Consider the following 20,001-nt stretch of genomic DNA (forward strand, 5'->3'; position numbering starts at 1 on the left):
ACAAAATGAAATATTGCGTCAGTCCATGTAACGGGATGATTATACCAGGCGTAATCACACACAGCGTAATAATAAGAGCCCATCATACCGAAAGCGTAATCACACAAGGTGTAACACTAAGAGCACAAATAGACAAAAATTATCCAGGAAAAACTTGTAGAAAATAGGAAAGGTTTTGTATTGTGAGGGTCAGAAGCATTGTGTAGCGAGCGCTGGGTTTATGGTGAAGCTGGAATGTGGCTGCTTGTGAGTTCTCAATGTTCTGGCTGCCGTCAAACTTCAGGAAGAAGAGAAAGTTCTGGAACATCTGTTCACGATTCTCCAGAATTCATCAAAGCAATTTACTAAATCAGCTAATTTAGGTAAATGAAGGCTTGTTCTCTCCGGCGCTGTTAGACACATTTACCGCTGTTCACAGGCAGCAAAGTGATATGATCTTTGTGGGGCAGGTAAAGGTGTGAGGAGCAGAGGTTTGGATGTTATGGGGCAAGTACAGGTGTGAGAAGCAGGGATCAAGTCATTGTGGGGCAGGTACACAAGTACAGGTGTGCAGAGCGGGGGCTGGACCTTATTGGCCAGGTACAGATGTGAGGAGTGAGGGCCCGTTCATCACAAGGCAGGTACAGGTGTGAGGAGTGAGGGTCCGTTCATCACAAGGCAGGTACAGGTGTGAAAAGTGGGGTCCGGTCATTGAGGGGCAGGTACAGGTGTGAGGAACTGGTGCCCAGTCATCTTTGGGCAAGTACAGGTATGAGAAGTGGGGTATCTGATGTGGGGCAGGTACAAGTCTGAGGAGCGTGGCTGCGGCTGCAGTTTGAGGAGCAGGATAAAGTCATTGTGTGGCCAGTATAGGTGTGAGGAGCAAGGGGTCTAGATGTTATGAGGCAGGTACAGGTGTTAAAAGTGGGGTCCGGTTGTTGTGGGACAGGAACAGGTGTGAAAAGTGGGGTTTGGTCATCGTAGGGCCGTTACAGGTGTGAGGGGTGGGATATGGTCATTGTGTGAGAGGGAACAGGTGTGAGGAGCAAGGGTCTGGTCATTGGGGGGCAGATACAGGTGTGAGGAGTGGGGGTCCAGATGTTATGGGGCAGGTACAGGTGTTAGAAGCGGGGGTATGGTCAACCTGGGTCAGGTACAGGTGTGAGGAGTTGGGTTCCGTTCATTGTGGGGCAGGTACAGGTGTGAGGGGCGGGGTATCCTGTGGGGGGCATCAGATGATTACATCATATGGTACAGGCCTGCAAGACCCATATACTCAATACATAAGATGAGGCCTAGCACACACCTACCCCTGCATCACCCCCAATCAAACATGAGGCAATGCAGAAGGGACTAATTTTGTGCAAAATTTGAATTTTCTGAATTTAGCTAGCGATTGCCTTACCAATGCTCTTGCAATGTCACTAATTCTAATCCTCGTCAAGGGGACGAGAGTCCGGAAAATCCCGCCCCTGAGGAACCTATAGAGATAAGGTGTAATGCCTCAGGCTGAAGAGCGTCCTTTTCTGTGGCCATGTGATCTGCATTTGAGGTGAAAAAGCTTGAGGGAGCTAAGGTGCAATATTATGCAATATGCTAAAATACAAAGATATACACTAAATGATAAACCTGAATGACAGAAAAATAAACAATACAAAGTTTAAATAAAATAAATACAGAAAAGTCTAAATTTCTTAAAAGACCTATGAAATAAGAAGTTATATCTAAAACAGTAGCTTATACATAATAATTAAATAATTATAATTAATAATAATAAATAATTATTAAGGAACTATAAAAATGGCTTAATAATAATAATAATAATAATAATAATAATAATAATAATAATAAAGTTTAAAAAATTAATAATGAAGCAGATTATAAATACATAAGTTCTGAAAATGATAAGAAAATATAAGAACTATTCATTAAAGAATTATGAAAAAAAAAATTAAATAAAAGATCAATATATGAGAAATGTAAAGAAAAAAAAATATTTGAAAAGTAAAAAATATTAAAATGAAATAAAAAAAAGTATATCCTCTCCGAAAGAACAGAAAAATTACAATAGAAACTAAAATAATCCATAAAATAAGTTTGTCTTCCGGGCCTAATAACAGGGAAGGTAAATAAATAATTAAATAATATATTAAAAAGAAATTACAAAAATGTTTATTGAAAAAATATAAGAAATACATTTTTAAAAAGCAACTAAAGTGGATTTAAATAAATCTCTTCTAGCCTGCAGTATTACGTTTTATTACGGTATTCTGGGTTGCTGCCATTCCAGGTTGGAATAATGACCCCATTTTCACTGTCAATTTAAAGCCTGCCGTCGATGTCAGGGAATCAGGGGGAGGTGACAGTTATAATGAAATCCAAGAGATTATAGCAGCAATATGGCCGCCTCGATGAGTGCCAGGGTTAATGGCTTCTCTCCGCTTCAGTGGGATCAGATGACGGAGCGAGGTCAGTGGCAGAATCAGGAGCCCCCCTGAACTCCCCATCATCCGCAGTCCCATCAGGGGCAAAGAGTTTTATAACATTGCAGAATTGTATAATTAGAAGATTCTTTCATCCACTGTGTGTCAGGAGTATGAGGCACCAAGGTACAAGATACTGAAGTATAAGAGAGGTACTAAAATACAAGATACTGAGATATGTGACACTGAGGTGCAAGATACTGAAGTATAAGCGAGGTACTAAAATACAAGATACTAAGATACGAGACACTGAGGTACAAGATACTGAAGTATAAGGAAATGACGTACATGATACTAAGGTATAGTACTGAGGAATGAGACTCAGAGGTATAAGACACTAAGGTATGAGGCAATGAGGTACATGATACTGAGATATTAGACACAGGTATGAGGCACTGAGGTGCAAAATACTGAGGTACGAGGCACTGAGCTACAAAATACTGAGATACAAGTCACAGTTACAAGGTAATGAGGTACAAAATACTGAGGTATGAAGTACTGAGGTACAAGACACTGAGGTACAAGATACTGAGATACATGACACAGGTACGAGGTACAAGATACTGAAGTATGAGTGAGGTACTAACATACATGATACTGAGGTACAAGATACTTTGGTGTGAGGCATTGAGCTACATGATACTGAGGTGCAAGGCACTGAGGTACAAGATACAGAGGTATGAGGCACTAAGGTACAAGATACTGAGGTATGAGTCACTGAGGTACAAGATACTGAGGTATGAGGTACAAGATACTGAGGTATGAGGCACTGAGGTACAAGATACTGAGGTTCAAGATAATGAGGTATGAGGCACGGAGGTACAAGATACTGAGGTATGAGGCACTGAGGTACAAGATACTGAGGTATGAGGCAGTGAGGTACAAGATACTGAGGTATGAGGCACTGAGGTACAAGATACGGAGGTAAGAGGTAAATGACATTAAGGTACATGATACTGGTGTACAAGACACTTGGTGCCTCATACTATTGTTAGAGACTGTAGGACCGTGGTGGCAAACCTATGGCATGTGCACCATTGATCTCTTACTAGGGCTATGTTCACACTACGGAATACGCCTGGAGACTAAGGTACTAGGGTACAAGATACTGAGGTATGAGTCACTGAGGTACAAGATACTGAGGTATGAGGTACAAGATACTGAGGTATGAGGCACTGAGGTACAAGATACTGAGGTATGAGGTACAAGATACTGAGGTATGAGGCACTGAGGTACAAGATACTGAGGTATGAGGTACAAGATACTGAGGTATGAGGCACTGAGGTACATGATATTGAGGTTCAAGATAATGAGGTATGAGGCACTGAGGCAGTGAGGTACAAGATACTGAGGTATGAGGCACTGAGGTACAAGATACTGAGGTATGAGGCACTGAGGTACAAGATACTGAGGTATGAGGCACTGAGGTACAAGATACTGAGGTATGAGGCACTGAGGTACAAGATACGGAGGTAAGAGGTAAATGACATTGAGGTACATGATACTGGTGTACAAGACACTTGGTGCCTCATACTATTGTTAAAGACTGTAGGACTGTGGTGGCAAACCTATGGCATGTGCACCATTGATCTCTTACTAGGGCTATGTTCACACTACAGAATACGCCTGGAGACTTCAAGCGAATTCCGCCATGCAACCTCCGCTTGAAGTCCTGCCTGTCCCAAAGACTTATGTAATAATATTCACCAGCGAATTCCATCGTCCGCCCAAAGAATTGACATGTCAATTCTTTGAGCGGATGGAAGAATTCACCAGCGAATGTGTAGGTTTATGTGTTTTCCACCACATACCTAAGGAAGGAGGCTGCCTAGCATCCTGGGGCCGTGCAGCACACAGTGGTGCACAGAGCACATAGCTGCCTGGACCTCTCTCATAATGACAGGAGTGCCTGCTCTGTACAGTGTTAAGGTTAGATTGCCATGTTGGCACTTTGCGATAAATCAGTGGTTTTTTGGTTGCAGTTGCAGTTGCAGTTTGGGCACTCGGTCGCTAAAATGTACCAATCACTGGTATAGAAAGTCACACGGCAGGGGGCTGTATTTGCGGCCTATATTTACTCCACTGATGTTTCCGTCTTTTCGTTCTTCACACTTTCAGTGAATTGTTAAAATCCAAGAAAGTAAAATCTCGCAAGCAGTAAATTGTCGCCTACGGCATGTGAGAGTGTTGCCACACGAGAGCATCACCTTTTCCATGTGAAATGAGGGGGAAGAGCCTTAGGGCCCTATTCCACCGGACGATTATCGTTCGCATAATCGTTAACGATTAACGATCTCAAATGACCGCTATTGCGAAAGACCTGAAAACGTTCACTAATTTCCATGGAACGATAATCTTTACTTATGATCGTATTTGCGATCGTTTTTTCTTCGCTATTTCTTTGCTATTGCGTTCATATCTACTGCGAACAAAGTCTTATTCAATGCGAACGATTTGCGAACGAGCAACGATAAAAATAGGTCCAGGTCTTATAAAGCGATCAACGATTTCTCGTTCGGTGGTTAATCGTTAACTGCATTTCAACCGAACGATTATCGTTTAGATTCGAACGATTTAACGATAATCTGAACGATAATCGTCCGGTGGAATAGGGCCCTTAGTGTAGACTAGTGTATACAGAAAGATGACGGCTGAGGCTGTATGTATATGTGGGGAGTAGTCAGAGTGGGTTAAACAGAGGCCGGCATATGCTGTACCCAGAGATCTGCTGTGGCATCGGCCCAACACTCACCAGATTGAGCGGCATCAGTGCCCCATGTGTTCTGAGGGGAGAGCCAGGACCGCCAATGTGTGCAAATCCCTGCAGCACCTGCCCCATCCCCTCACTGTCTATATGAATGACATTACCTCCAGAGCATCTGCCAGCATCCCCCGCTGGTTCAGTGTCTGCACACCAGGTTTTGCATAGTAATGTCAGCTGGGGAATAGTGAGTGCAGCTCTGGAGTATAAACACTTAGTAACACTTCTCTGTTCTTTTCCTGGTGATGGGGTCTCCTGGACGGCAGTGAATGGATTATATTGGCTGGGGGTGCGGGGGATGTTGCGGGGAGCTCTCTGTCCTGGAACACTCCATCCTCTCACACAATGGTCCTGCCCTGAACCTCGGCCAAGGTCGCCCTGTGCTGTGAGATCTACAGAAAGACAATGAGGGTCCCAGGGGACTCAGGTGCCTGGAGGCTTCCCCCAGAATCCTAATGTGTCTCTAATAACACTGATCACTCTTAAAGGGCAGGTTCCTAATATCATTGTATCGTGACAAGTTCTAATGGACTCTGGATACGGCTCCTGTGCTGATAGCTTGTTACAGTGTATCAGTGTGAAGTCCAGACTATTCATATAGAAGTGTATAGACTGGATACAACGCTGACAACTCCTAAGCTGTGAGACATTTCGAGCCCAAACACATTCTCAGCCTCAGTGTTTTACTTTCTCAATACGTCAAGGTCTCCGCTTGCTGTAAATGAGTGGAAACCTCGGTTGTGGAGCTGATATTTGGTACAGCTGGGGTTTTGTTAGTTACATCCAGTCTACACAATCCTCAGGAGTCCAGACTGACACACTGTAACAAACCCTCAAAGCAGGAGGGAGAACTGTGCTGCATTTTAGGCTGACACATTGTAACGAACCCTCACCATAACTGTTGTATAATCGGCAAATTCCAAAATTTCCGTCGTTCCAACCCTGAGACGTCAACGGTGGGAATTCCTCCGGATTGTATGGAAAGAACATAGCGACACTTCTGGCCCGGAACCTGAGAGGCCACAGGGGGGGGCACCTGTTAAAGTGTCATTCCAGTAATGGGGGTCTCTGGTTTCATTGGGTGGCCCGGGGACCCACCCAGGGCATATGACCAACATCGCCATGGTGACCTGCAAACAATGGCAGGGGACGGGTGTGTGTAAACTTATTAATAGCCCCTGTGGGGGATGGAAATAGCGGCTGTAATCTGCAGGTATTTTCTACTACTGTATAGCGTTACCTTACTTAAGGGCGCCACCTGACCCCTGAACTCACTGCTGCCACCCAGCTTTCCCAGAGTCCTGAGCTGGAGATAAGACTGCTCCTCTGACATTCAGGATCCCGGGAAAGGTGGGTGTACCACTGAATAAGTAATCCGGGAAAGCTGGGTGACAACCTAGGAATGCTGGGAAAATTGGGTGACAACCATGTAAAACGGAAACCTATATGAGATGAGCTATTTGGTATAATAGAAAAGTTGGGTGACAATCTCTATAAGGGGTTATCCAGTGAATAAAACAACTTTTATTTCAAATAAAGTGGTGCCAGAGATTTGTATTTTACTTCTGTTTAAAAACTCCAGTCTTCCAGTACTTATCAGCTGCTGTATGACCTGCAGAAAGTGGTGTATTCTTTCCAGACCGGAGAGCAGGAAAGGTTTACTATGGGGATTTGCTACTGCTCTAGACAGTTCCTGACATGGACAGAGGTGGCAGCAGAGAGCACTGTGTCAGACTGCAAAGAATACACCACTTCCTGCAGGACATACAGCAGCTGATAATATATTTTTTTTTTAATTGAGATTTTTAAATAGAAGCAAATTACAAATCTCTGGCACTTCCTGACACCAGTTGATCTGAAAGTTGTTTTTCTTTTGCTTTTGAGTTCTCCTTTAACACAATAAAGCCCCTATTACACGGGGCGACTGTGAGGAGCAAACAAGCGCTGTCAGCGCTCGTTTGCTCCTCGTTCCCCGCTCGCTACAGGCGCTATTACCGTGGGTTAGTGCAGGGGAGGCCGCGCAGAGGTGCGGGCGGGCTGCCCAGGTGATCGCTAGATCGTCCGGGCAGCCCATAGCAGATAGCAGCGGTCTGCTGCCGCCGTTCCTATTCCACGGAGTGACGGCAGCAGATCGCTGCTATCACAGTCATTTGTCTTTCAACATGTTGAAAGACAAACGACAGCAACGATCAGCTGACATCGTTCATGTCGGCTGATCATTGCCTTCTATTACACGGCCGAAAACAGCCGATAATTGTTGCGTGTAATAGGGCCTTAAGGCAGGGGTGAGGGATCGACCAGGCTGATATGCTATTTGGGAATCTGGGAAGGCTGGGTGGTCATTGTTACAGCAGAATTCCTAAGAATTCCTAAGAATTCCAAGACATGGCATTCAGGAATCTGGGAAAGTGTGGTGACAATCAATATGAGCATTATTACAGCAGGACAGGGGTGAGATCTGTGCTGCTGGTGCATTATCTGTGCAGACTGATACATTGTAACAAACCCTCAGCTGTGTGAGCAGGACTAGGTCGGCCCCTGTTTGCTGTCAGTGAATGGGAACATGGTAATGATTGATGCAGTTATATCTGTCCGCAGTCCGGGATCACATCAGGTCGATAGAACTATAAATACAAGTCCCCCTCTGTGACCTGGCTGGCAGCGAGGGCGGAAATGCGTGGGCACAGGAATGAGAGCGTGAACCTTCTGTGCCCAGACAGATGTGGGGCGGCGGGGTCACCACCTATTCCTGGAAACCATATACCAGGTGGCACAAGATGCCAGGAGCCGTGTAATACACAGATCTCACCCCATAACCAGGGCCACTGAGATTACTGATTCTTGTTCTGTTCCTCTCATTTACCCCCTGCCATCCCTGTTTACCCACTCCCCCCTCCTGATCTCTTCCTCATTGCCCCCTGTACCCTCTGCCATCCCTGTGTACCCACTCCCCCTCCTGATCTCTTCCTCATTGCCCCCTGTACCCTCTCTGCCATTCCTGTGTACCCACTCCTCCCTCCTGATCTCTTCCTCATTGCCCCCTGTACCCTCTCTGCCATTCCTGTGTACCCACTCCTCCCTCCTGATCTCTTCCTCATTGCCCACTGTACCCTCTCTGCCATTCCTGTGTACCCACTCCTCCCTGCCCCCTCCTGATCCCTTCCTCATTGCCCCCTGTACCCTCTCTGCCATTCCTGTGTACCCACTCCTCCCTCCTGATCTCTTCCTCATTGCCCCCTGTACCCTCTCTGCCATTCCTGTGTACCCACTCCTCCCTCCTGATCTCTTCCTCATTTCCCCCTGTACCCTCTCTGCCATTCCTGTGTACCCACTCCTCCCTCCTGATCTCTTCCTCATTGCCCCCTGTACCCTCTCTGCCATTCCTGTGTACCCACTCCCCCCTCCTGATCTCTTCCTCATTGCCCCCTGTACCCTCTCTGCCATTCCTGTGTACCCACTCCCCCCTCCTGATCTCTTCCTCATTGCCCCCTGTACCCTCTCTGCCATTCCTGTGTACCCACTCCCCCCTCCTGATCTCTTCCTCATTGCCCCCTGTACCCTCTCTGCCATTCCTGTGTACCCACTCCTCCCTGCCCCCTCCTGATCCCTTCCTCATTGCCCCCTGTACCCTCTCTGCCATTCCTGTGTACCCATTCCTCCCTGGCCCCTCCTGATCTCTTCCTCATTGCCCCCTGTACCTTCTCTGCCATTCCTGTGTACCCACTCCTCCCTGCCCCCTCCTGATCTCTTCCTCATTGCCCCCTGTACCCTCTCTGCCATTCCTGTGTACCCACTCTTCCCTGCCCCCTCCTGATCTCTTACTTATTGCCCCATGTACCCGCTCTCTCATCCCTTTGTACCCACTCCTCCCTGCCCCCTCCTGATCTCTTCCCCATTGTTACTCCTCCTTCCTGCCTCCTCTTCATATCTGCCCCCTCCCCGATCTTTTTCCCACTGCCACCTTGTTCCCTCATTTCCCTTTATACTTGTTGCCTCCCATTGCCCCCTCCCTTCCTGATATATTCCCGTTTCTCCATCTTCACCCATGTAACCCCCTGTTCCCTCCCTCTATTTGCCCCCTGTCCCCCCCCCCTCTATTTGCCCCCTGTTCCCTCCCTCTATTTGCCCCCATAGCCTTTCTCTCTCTTTCATAACCTTAATTCAGGCCATTTGCTAATCTCAGTTGATCTTAAAAAGACAGATGTTTCTTAAGAAGATAAAACACTTACGGGAGATGCAGCGCCCCCTCCTCCACCATGATCCTTCTCTCCTCTATCATCATTCTCCTTCCCCCTCCATGATTCCCCTTTTCATCCTCCTCCTCTCCTCTATCATCCTTCTCCTCTCCTCTATCATCAGCCTCCCTCCTCCTCCATGATCCCCCTCCTCATCATCCTCCTCTTCTGCATAATCCCTCTATCCCCTTCTTCTCCATCTATCATCCTCCACCTCCATCACCCCTTCTTCCCTCCCCATCATTCTTACCATCCCCTCCTTCATCATTCCCCTCCTCCTTCATTGTCCTCCATCTTTTGCCAGGCCCCTATGCGGTACATAGGCTCCTACCACTGTACTACACTGCAAGTTGGTTGGTCCCAGTCATGTATGAATACGTCTGCTCCAACTGTGTCCTACTATTCTCTTCATGACCCAGGAAGTTCAGGAGAAAGTGGAAGAGTACAGTCTCTGGCATGGACATCCATCACCCTGGTCAAAGGAAGTGTTACACTGACATTTACAAGTCATCGGAAGGGTTATTTCTGGTGGGAGCACAGGGCGGCGGTTTCCTCTTTCTCATACACTGGTTAGTGCCGTCCTGCAACTTTGTATTGTGAAACTACTGTATTTTGATCATTCAGCATGACGACAACGTATTAGTACCAAGAAAAATACAGAGGAAACTCATCCCGATCTGAGGAGAAGGGGCCACAGGCATCTTCCAAGGAGGCACCCAACTCTACACAATATTACTTCTCCTGTCCTATAGACTTTGAACACTACCACTTATCTTACATGTATATAAAAGCGCAGTAAAACTTCTTATCCTATATGTATAGACACTGCACAGTACTGCTTTTTATACATATAGCACAGTAGCACCTCTATAGTGGATGTATGCATATGGCACAGTAGCACTTCTATAGTGGATGTATGCATATGGCACAGTAGCACTTCTATAGTGGATGTATGCATATGGCACAGTACCACTTCTATGGTAGATGTATGCACATAGCACAGTACTACTTCTGTAGTCAGATATCTGCAGACTCTCTGCACCATTAGTTGACTTGTTCAGTTATGGGGCCTTGGGGCGTAGATCCGTCTCTGGCTGTCAGATGAGGTTAGTCAGGGAGGCGGGGAGGATGGCAGCGGTGGTGGGCGCAGGTTGTCAGTCGGCTCCTGCAGAGCCCGGGGGCTCTGGTCACAGCATTGAGGACAGGTCGCCAGACACAGTGACAATAGGCAAGAAGACTGTGGGGGAGGGGAAAGTGCAGTCCATAATGAGAACTCCCATCACATTAACCATCAACTGCTGAGCAGGCGACATGGCGAATAGGATACAAACATATAGTCATGGCCAAAAGTTTTGAGAATGATACAAATATTAATTTTTACAAAGTCTACGGCTTCAGTTTTTAAAAATGGCAATTTATATATACTCCAGAATGTTATAAACAGTGATCAGCTTAACAGCAATTACTTGCAAAGTCAATATTTGCCTAGAAAATGAACTTTATCCCCCCAAAACACATTTCGGGTGCCTTCACACCTACCGACTCGCAGCGTTAATAACGCTGCGAGTCGGCTAGGTCCTGGCAGATCACTGTCAGTACATACACGCAGAGGTCTGAACGACCGCTGCGTGTATGTAAATCTGCCGGCCGCTTAACCCCTTCTGATGCCGGCCGGCCGCCTCCCGCTCAGCTCTGTATACATTATCTCCTCGCTCCACGGGGTCCCGGCATCCTGCTCTCCCGCCCGGCCAATCAGTGGCTGTGGCAGGGCAACACACTGATTGGCTGGGCGGGAGAGCAGGACGCCGGGACCCCGAGGAGCGAGGAGGTATGTATACAAAGCGGAGCGGGAGGCGGCCGGCCGGCATCAGAAGGGGTTAAACGGCCGGCAGATTGACATACACGCAGCGGTCGTTCAGACCGCTGCGTGTATGTAGTGACAGTGATCTGCCAGGACCTAGCCGACTCGCAGCGTTATTAACGCTGCAAGTCGGTAGGTGTGAAGGCACCCTTCAACATCATTGCAGCCCTGCCTTAAAAGGACCAGCTTACATCGTTTCAGTGATTTCTCCATTAACACAGGTGTGGGTGTTGATGAGGACAGGGCTGGAGATCAATCTGTCATGATTAAGAATGACCCACTGGACACTTTAACCCCTTAAAGACAGAGCCAATTTAAATTTTTGCGTTTTCGTTTTTTCCTCCTTGTGCTTAAAAGGTCATAGCAGTTGCATTTTTCCACCTAGAGACCCACATGAGCCCTTATTTTTTGCATCACTAATTGTACTTTGCAATGACAGGCTGAATTTTTGCATAAAGTACACTGCGAAACCAGAAAAAAATTCAAAGTGTGGTGAAATTGAAAAAAAAACACGCATTTTGTTTATTTGGGGGAAATGTGTTTTTACGCCATTCGCCCTGGGGTAAAACTGACTTTTTATATATGTGCCTCAAGTCGTTACGATTACAACGATATGTAACATGTATAACCTTTCTTGTATCTGATGGCCGGTAAAAAATTCAAACCATTGTCAACAAATATATGTCACTTAAAATCGCTCCATTCCCAGGCTTATAGCGCTTTTATCCTTTGGTCTATGGGGCTGTGTGAGGTGTCATTTTTTGCGCCATGATGTGTTCTTTCTATCGGTACCTTGATTGCGCATATATGACTTTTTGATCGCTTTTTATTACAATTTTTCTGGATTTGATGCGACCAAAAATGCACAATTTAGCACTTTGGGATTTTTTTGCGCTGACGCAGTTTACTGTGCGAGATCAGGAATGTGATTAATTAATAGTTCGGGCGATTACGCACGCGGCGATAGCAAACATGTTTGTTTATTTATTTACTTTTATTTATAACCTGGGAAAAGGGGGGTGATTCTGACTTTTATTAGGGGAGGGGGCTTTTTATTAATAATGACACTTTTTTTTAAACTTTTACACTTATACTAGGAGCCCCCCTGGGGGACTTCTAGTATAATTGCACTGATCTCTCATAGAGATCTCTGCAGCATAGATATGCTGCAGAGATCCATGAGATAGGCACTCGTTTACTTCCGGCTGCTGCAGCCGGAAGTAAACGAGTGCCGAGCCGGGGACAGCGCCATCTTGGAGAGGTCCCCGGCCGGCTTCAGAAACGGCGATCGCTCCTCCGGGATAACATCCCGGAGGAGCGATCTCCTCCACTAGACTCCAGGGATAAGCTGAATCCGGTAATCGGATGCAGCTGTCATGTTTGACAGCTGCATCTGATTACTGTATTAGCGGGCACAGCGATCGGACCGTGCCCGCTAATACCTGCGGTCCCGGGCTACAAGCGGCGCACAGCGATCGGACCGTGCCCGCTAATACCTGCAGTCCCGGGCTTCAAGCGACCGCCACGGTCTGAACTCCCTTACCGGCAATAGGGCGTAAATATACACCCTTTGTCGTTAAGGGGTTAAAAGGAGGCTGGTGCTTGGCATTATTGTTTCTCTTCTGTTAACCATGGTTATCTCTAAATTAACACGTGCAGTCATCATTGCACTGCACAAAAATGGCCTAACAGGGAAGAGTATCGTAGCTAGAAAGATTGCACAACAATCTATCGCATCATCAAGAACTTCAAGGAGAGAGGTTCCATTGTTGCCAAAAAGGCTCCAGGGCGCCTAAGAAAGACCAGCAAGCGCCAGGACCATCTCTTAAAAGTGTTCCAGCTGCGGGATCCGGCTACCAGCAGTGCAGAGCTTGCTCAGGAATGGCAGCAGGCAGGTGTGAGTGCATCCACACTGTGCACTGTAAGGCTGGGTTCACACTACGTATATTTCAGTCAGTATATTTCAGTCAGTATTGCAACCAAAACCAGGAGTGGATTAGAAACACAGAAAGGATCTGTTCACACAATGGTGAAATTGAGTGGATGGCCGCCATATAACAGTAAATAACGCCCATTATTTCAATATAACAGCCATTGTTCTAAAATAACAGCAAATATTTGCCATTAAATGGCGGCCATCCACTCAATTTCAACATTGTGTGAACAGAGCCTTTCTGTGTTTTTAATCCACTCCTGGTTTTGGTTGCAATACTGACTGAAATATACTGACTGAAATATACGTAGTGTGAACGCAGCCTGAGAATGCGGAGACTCTTGGAGCAAGGCCTGGTCTCAAGGAGGGCAGCAAAGAAGCCACTTCTCTCCAGAAAAAACATCAGGGACAGACTGATATTCTGCAAAAGGTACAGGGAGTGGACTGCTGAGGACTGGGGTAAAGTCATTTTCTCTGATGAATCCCCTTTCCGATTGTTTGGGACATCTGGAAAACAGCTTATTCGGAGAAGACGAGGTAAGCGCTACCACCAGTCTTGTCTCATGCCAGCTGTAAAGCATCCTGAAATCATTCATGTCTGGGGTTGCTTATCAGCCTAGGGAATCGGCTCTCTCAGAGTCTTGCCTAAAAACACAGCCATGAATAAAGAATTGTACCAGAATGTCCTCCAAGAGCAACTTCTCCCAACGTCCAAGAGCAGTTTGGCCATCAACAATGCCTTTTCCAGCATGATGGAGCACCTTGCCATAAAGCAAAGGTGATAACTAAATGGCTCAGGGAACAAAACATAGAGATTTTGGGTCCATGGCCTGAAAACTCCCCAGATCTTAATCCCATTGAGAACTTGTGGTCAATCATCAAGAGACGGGTGGACAAACAAAAACCAACAAATTCTGACAAAATGCAAGCATTGATTGTGCAAGAATGGACTTCTATCAGTCAGGATTTGGTCCAGAAGTTAATTGAGAGCAGCCAGGGAGAATTGCAGAGGTCCTGAAGAAGAAGGGTCAACACTGCAAATATTGACTTGCTGCAGTAACTCATTCTAACTGTCAGTATAAGCTTTTGTTACTCATAATATAATTGCAATTATATTTCTGTATGTGATAAAAACATCTAACAAACACACATAATAAAGGGCAGCAGATCATGTGAAAATATAATATTTGTGTCATTCTCAAAACTTTTGGCTATGACTGTACAGACACGCTAAGACATTGACTGGCGCAAATAATAGAGAGGTCTGATACCAACAAATATGTCATCCAATTATATCATGTATAAAACAGTATATGGCCCTTTAAATGGTTACTGACCCTCATCCTGCAGAAAGTTACCTTTCCAAACCCTCATCCTGCAAAATGTTACCAGTACTGACCCTGATCCAGTGGGAAGTTACCACTCCTGATCCTGCAGGGAATTACTGACCCTTATCCTGCAGCAAGTTACTGCTCCTGACCCTGCAGGAAGTTACCACTCCTGACCCTGATCCAGTGGGAAGTTACTGCTCCTCATTCTGATGCTGCAGGAAATTGTTGTCCTGACCATGATCCTGCAGGAAGGTACCACTCCTGGCCACGATCCTGCAGGAAGTTACTGCTCCTGACCACGATCCTGCAGGAAGTTACTGCTCCTGACCACGATCCTGCAGGAAGTTACTGCTCCTGACCACGATCCTGCAGGAAGTTACTGCTCCTGACCACGATCCTGCAGGAAGTTACTGTTCCTAACCATGATCCTGCAGGAAGTTACTCCTCCTGACTATGATCCTGCAGGAAGTTACTGCTCTTGACCCTAATCCTGCAGGAAGTTACTGCTCCTGACCCTAATCCTGCAGGAAGTTACTGCTCCTGACCCTTATTCTGCAGGAAGTTACTGCTCCCGACCCTGTTTCTGCAGGAAGTTTCTGCTCCTGATCATGATCCTGCAGGAAGATACTGCTTCTAACTTTGATGCTATATAAGGTTACTGCTCCCGAACCTGATCCTGCCAGAAGTTACTACGTCTGAACCTCATCCTGCACAACATTATTCCTCCTGAAAATACAGCACCTGATCCTGATGCTGCAGGAGGATTAGGCTTTGTTCACACTGTGTAGTTTTGAACCGGCTACTGCCTGGATTTGTTGGTTATATGAACATATTTAAATTTTAGCAATTCAAAGCCAAAGTGGTATTGTGCAACTACTAAAGGAAAAGAGGTGTTATAGTACTCTGCTCATTAATCCAGGAGAATAGCAGTAGGAAGGACTGTGTCTACAGCCATGCACACATAAAAACAGCGGTAAGTCTGTACCTACAAAAAACAGAAGGTGGTACTATGCATTCGCCCAAGGGCAAGAGCAAGGCATCAGTCTGTACAGGGGAAGATCAGTAAGTAGTACTGTGTATCTTGCCATACATTCACAACAGCACTAAGTAGTACTGTGCATTTGCCCCTACAGAATAGTAGTAAGTGGTACTGTGCATCCTTCCATACACACAAGACATAACCAGTACATAGTATTGAATCACTCCTGAAATGTTCTTTATACAGAGCAGCAGAGATTCCTTATATAAAGGGTTAATAACGTTATGATTTCTGCTCTGGAGGAGGCGGCTTCACTACCGCTGCCTGGATGATTTTGTGAATGGTTTCTTCCATTAATATCTTCTGCCTAAGATTCCAGAATTGCTGAGTGGTGTCTGAATGAGCCAGCGGCCCCTGAGCTGTTCACATTCAGTGGCTGCACCTCATGTAGACCCCAAACACTATGCCCCCCCCCCCCCCAAGTCATCATACAAAGCAATAAGGTTATCTAAAGGCCAATAAGCCATAAATCCCCAGATGTGTTGAGACGCAATGTAATACAGGGCACCAGCAGTCAGCCAACAACATTCAGCACACTTAAAGGGGACTTCCCCCTGTCTGAGGTGGCTGATAACAGCCCCCCAATCTATGTTAAGATTCCAGCAGATTTGGTTACAATGTCTCAGGTTCAGAGTCTATGCTCTTGGTCCTGTAGCTGCTGCTGTGACTGTCCAGGGTACAGTGTGAGCAAGAAGAGCGCCATCCAGTGGCCACCCCGACAATAACAATGAAGCAATCAGCCAGGAAGTATTAATACAGCATGAAGATAAGAATGGATGTCAGATATAATGTACCAATCAGATGTAACGGCCATATACAGGGTAACAATCAGATACCCCCATGTCCCCCTTTCCTTATTGCTCCCTTGTATCTTAAAGAGTTAAACGTGCCACAATGGAGTTTTCATAGCAGACCAAGGGTTACCATGTCACTGACAGAAGGGGCTGAGAGGGTTAATCCCCCACTGACCTAGTGCTGAAAAAGTGACCCTGCTGATGCCCCAGCTCTGATGCCCTCATATCCCCCAAGCCCCTATATGATGCCCCCAGCCCCCCTCTGATGTCTTCTGTGTTGCCCCAGCTCCCCTTTGATGCCATCATATTGCCCCAGCCCTCCTCTGATGCCATCATATTGCCCCAGCCCTCCTCTGATGCCATCATATTGCCCCAGCTCCCCTCTTATGCCATCATATTGCCCCAGCTCCCCTTTGATGCCATCATATTGCCCCAGCCCTCCTCTGATGCCATCATATTGCCCCAGCTCCCCTCTTATGCCATCATATTGCCCCAGCTCCCCTTTGATGCCATCATATTGCCCCAGCTCCCCTCGTATGCCATCACATTGCCCCAGCTCCCCTCTTATGCCATCACATTGCCCCAGCCCTCCTCTGATGCCATCATATTGCCCCAGCTCCCCTCTGATGCCATCATATTGCCCCAGCCCTCCTCTGATGCCATCATATTGCCCCATCTCCCCTTTGATGCCATCATATTGCCCCAGCCCTCCTCTGATGCCATCATATTGCCCCAGCTCCCCTCTTATGCCATCATATTGCCCCAGCTCCCCTCGTATGCCATCACATTGCCCCAGCCCTCCTCTGATGCCATCATATTGCCCCAGCTCCCCTCTGATGCCATCATATTGCCCCAGCTCCCCTCTTATGCCATCATATTGCCCCAGCCCCCCTCTTATGCCATCATATTGCCCCAGCTCTCCTCTGATGCCTCCTCTGTTGCCCCAGCTCCCCTCTTATGCCATCATATTGCCCCAGCTCCCCTCTAAAGCCTCCTATGAGCTAAAAGCATCAGATTATCCATAAAGGCCACCAGAAGCCCCAGCACTGAAGGGGTTACTGCAGAGGATTGCAGACAGTATGGAGGGGGTTACTACAGAGGAATGAATACCCCACCCCCACCCCAGCAGCCAGGAAGGGGTTAACAGTCATAGGAATCCAGACACCGGCAATGAAGGGGTTAGGACAGAGAGACCCCCTCCTCCTTCTTACAGCAATAGGGTTACAGACAATCCCACCCCCCTTATTAACCCCTGGTGGCACCTACCTCCTCCACAGTCAGCGGCATGCAGATCCTGTACTCCTTCAGCAGCATGGTGAGACGGTGAGACGGGGGGCGGGGGGCTGACAGGAGACCCTCACACTGGAAGCATCACTGATCTGCAGCCATGGATCTCAGTCCCTGCAGCACCCCCGATCTCAGCTCCAGTCCCTGCAGCACCCCCGATCTCAGCTCCTGTCCCTGCAGCACCCCGATCTCAGCTCCTGTCCCTGCAGCACCCCGATCTCAGCTCCTGTCCCTGCAGCACCCCGATCTCAGCTCCTGTCCCTGCAGCACCCCGATCTCAGCTCCTGTCCCTGCAGCACCCCCGATCTCAGCTCCTGTCCCTGCAGCACCCCGATCTCAGCTCCTGTCCCTGCAGCACCCCGATCTCAGCTCCTGTCCCTGCAGCACCCCGATCTCAGCTCCTGTTTCTGCAGCACCCCCGATCTCAGCTCCCTGCCCCGCAGCACCCCCGATCTCAGCTCCTATCCCTGCAGCACCCCCGATCTCAGCTCCTATCCCTGCAGCACCCCCGATCTCAGCTCCTATCCCTGCAGCACCCCCGATCTCAACTCCTGTCCCTGCAGCACCCCGATCTCAGCTCCTGTCCCTGCAGCACCCCGATCTCAGCTCCAGTCCCTGCAGCACCCCCGATCTCAGCTCCAGTCCCTGCAGCACCCCCGATCTCAGCTCCTGTCCCTGCAGCACCCCCGATCTCAGCTCCAGTCCCTGCAGCACCCCCGATCTCAGCTCCAGTCCCTGCAGCACCCCCGATCTCAGCTCCCTGCCCCGCAGTCCGGCTCTGTGGCCCCAGCAGTAGCAGCAGATGATGCAGCCTCCTCAGTTCCTACATGAGTCTGGTAGTGACATCAGCAGAGGAAGGATGCACAGTGCCGGCCAATGGGAGATGCTGCGCGCTCACACTGCACGGGGAGGGGGGAGGCATCTGCTGCTGCTGCTGCCCGGGGTCAGCTGCGGGGACCCCCACCCCTATGTTACACTGTACCCTACCTGCACCTCCATATTACACCGCACCCCCATGTACAGTCCTCTATATTACACTGCACCCCATGTACACTCCTCTATATTATACTGCACCCCATGTACACTCCTCTATATTATACTGCACCCCCATGTACACTCCTCTATATTATACTGCACCCCATGTACACTCCTCTATATTATACTGCACCCCATGTACACTCCTCTATATTATACTGCACCCCATGTACACTCTTCTATATTACACTGCACCCCATGTACACTCCTCTATATTACACTGCACCCCATGTACACTCTTCTATATTATACTGCACCCCATGTACACTCCTCTATATTACACTGCACCCCATGTACACTCTTCTATATTATACTGCACCCCATGTACTCTCCTCTATATTACACTGCACCCCATGTACACTCTTCTATATTATACTGCACCCCATGTACACTCCTCTATATTACACTGCACCCCATGTACACTCTTCTATATTATACTGCACCCCATGTACACTCCTCTATATTACACTGCACCCCATGTACACTCTTCTATATTATACTGCACCCCATGTACACTCCTCTATATTACACTGCACCCCATGTACACTCTTCTATATTATACTGCACCCCATGTACACTCCTCTATATTACACTGCACCCCCATGTACACTCCTCTATATTACACTGCACCCCATGTACTCTCCTCTATATTACACTGCACCCCATGTACACTCCTCTATATTATACTGCACCCCATGTACACTCCTCTATATTACACTGCACCCCATGTACACTCCTCTATATTACACTGCACCCCATGTACACTCCTCTATATTATACTGCACCCCATGTACACTCCTCTATATTACACTGCACCCCATGTACACTCCTCTATATTACACTGCACCCCATGTACACTCCTCTATATTATACTGCACCCCATGTACACTCCTCTATATTACACTGCACCCCATGTACACTCCTCTATATTACACTGCACCCCCATGTACTCTCCTCTATATTACACTGCACCCCATGTACACTCCTCTATATTATACTGCACCCCAGGTACACTCCTCTATATTACACTGCACCCCATGTACACTCTTCTATATTACACTGCACCCCATGTACACTCCTCTATATTACACTGCACCCCATGTACACTCCTCTATATTACACTGCACCCCATGTACACTTCTCTATATTACACTGCACCCCATGTACACTCCTCTATATTACACTGCACCCCATGTACACTCTTCTATATTACACTGCACCCCATGTACACTCCTCTATATTACACTGCACCCCATGTACACT

The 20,001-nt window shown here is 47.5% G+C and overlaps 1 protein-coding gene across 1 annotated transcript in view; it reads right to left on the minus strand.

Annotated features, from left to right (window-relative positions):
• PITPNC1 (phosphatidylinositol transfer protein cytoplasmic 1) overlaps positions 1-18,125 on the minus strand; it is a 76,429-nt gene extending 58,304 nt beyond the window's left edge. The window contains exon 1 of the mRNA XM_069952066.1: positions 17,683-18,125. Within this exon, the coding sequence (XP_069808167.1) occupies positions 17,683-17,730 (48 nt within the window). The 5' untranslated portion in view covers positions 17,731-18,125. The remainder of the gene's footprint in view (positions 1-17,682) is intronic.
• Positions 18,126-20,001: the final 1,876 nt, after the last annotated feature.

This window comes from Dendropsophus ebraccatus, chromosome 14, assembly GCF_027789765.1.
Source record: "Dendropsophus ebraccatus isolate aDenEbr1 chromosome 14, aDenEbr1.pat, whole genome shotgun sequence".
Taxonomy (NCBI): Eukaryota; Metazoa; Chordata; class Amphibia; order Anura; family Hylidae; genus Dendropsophus; species Dendropsophus ebraccatus.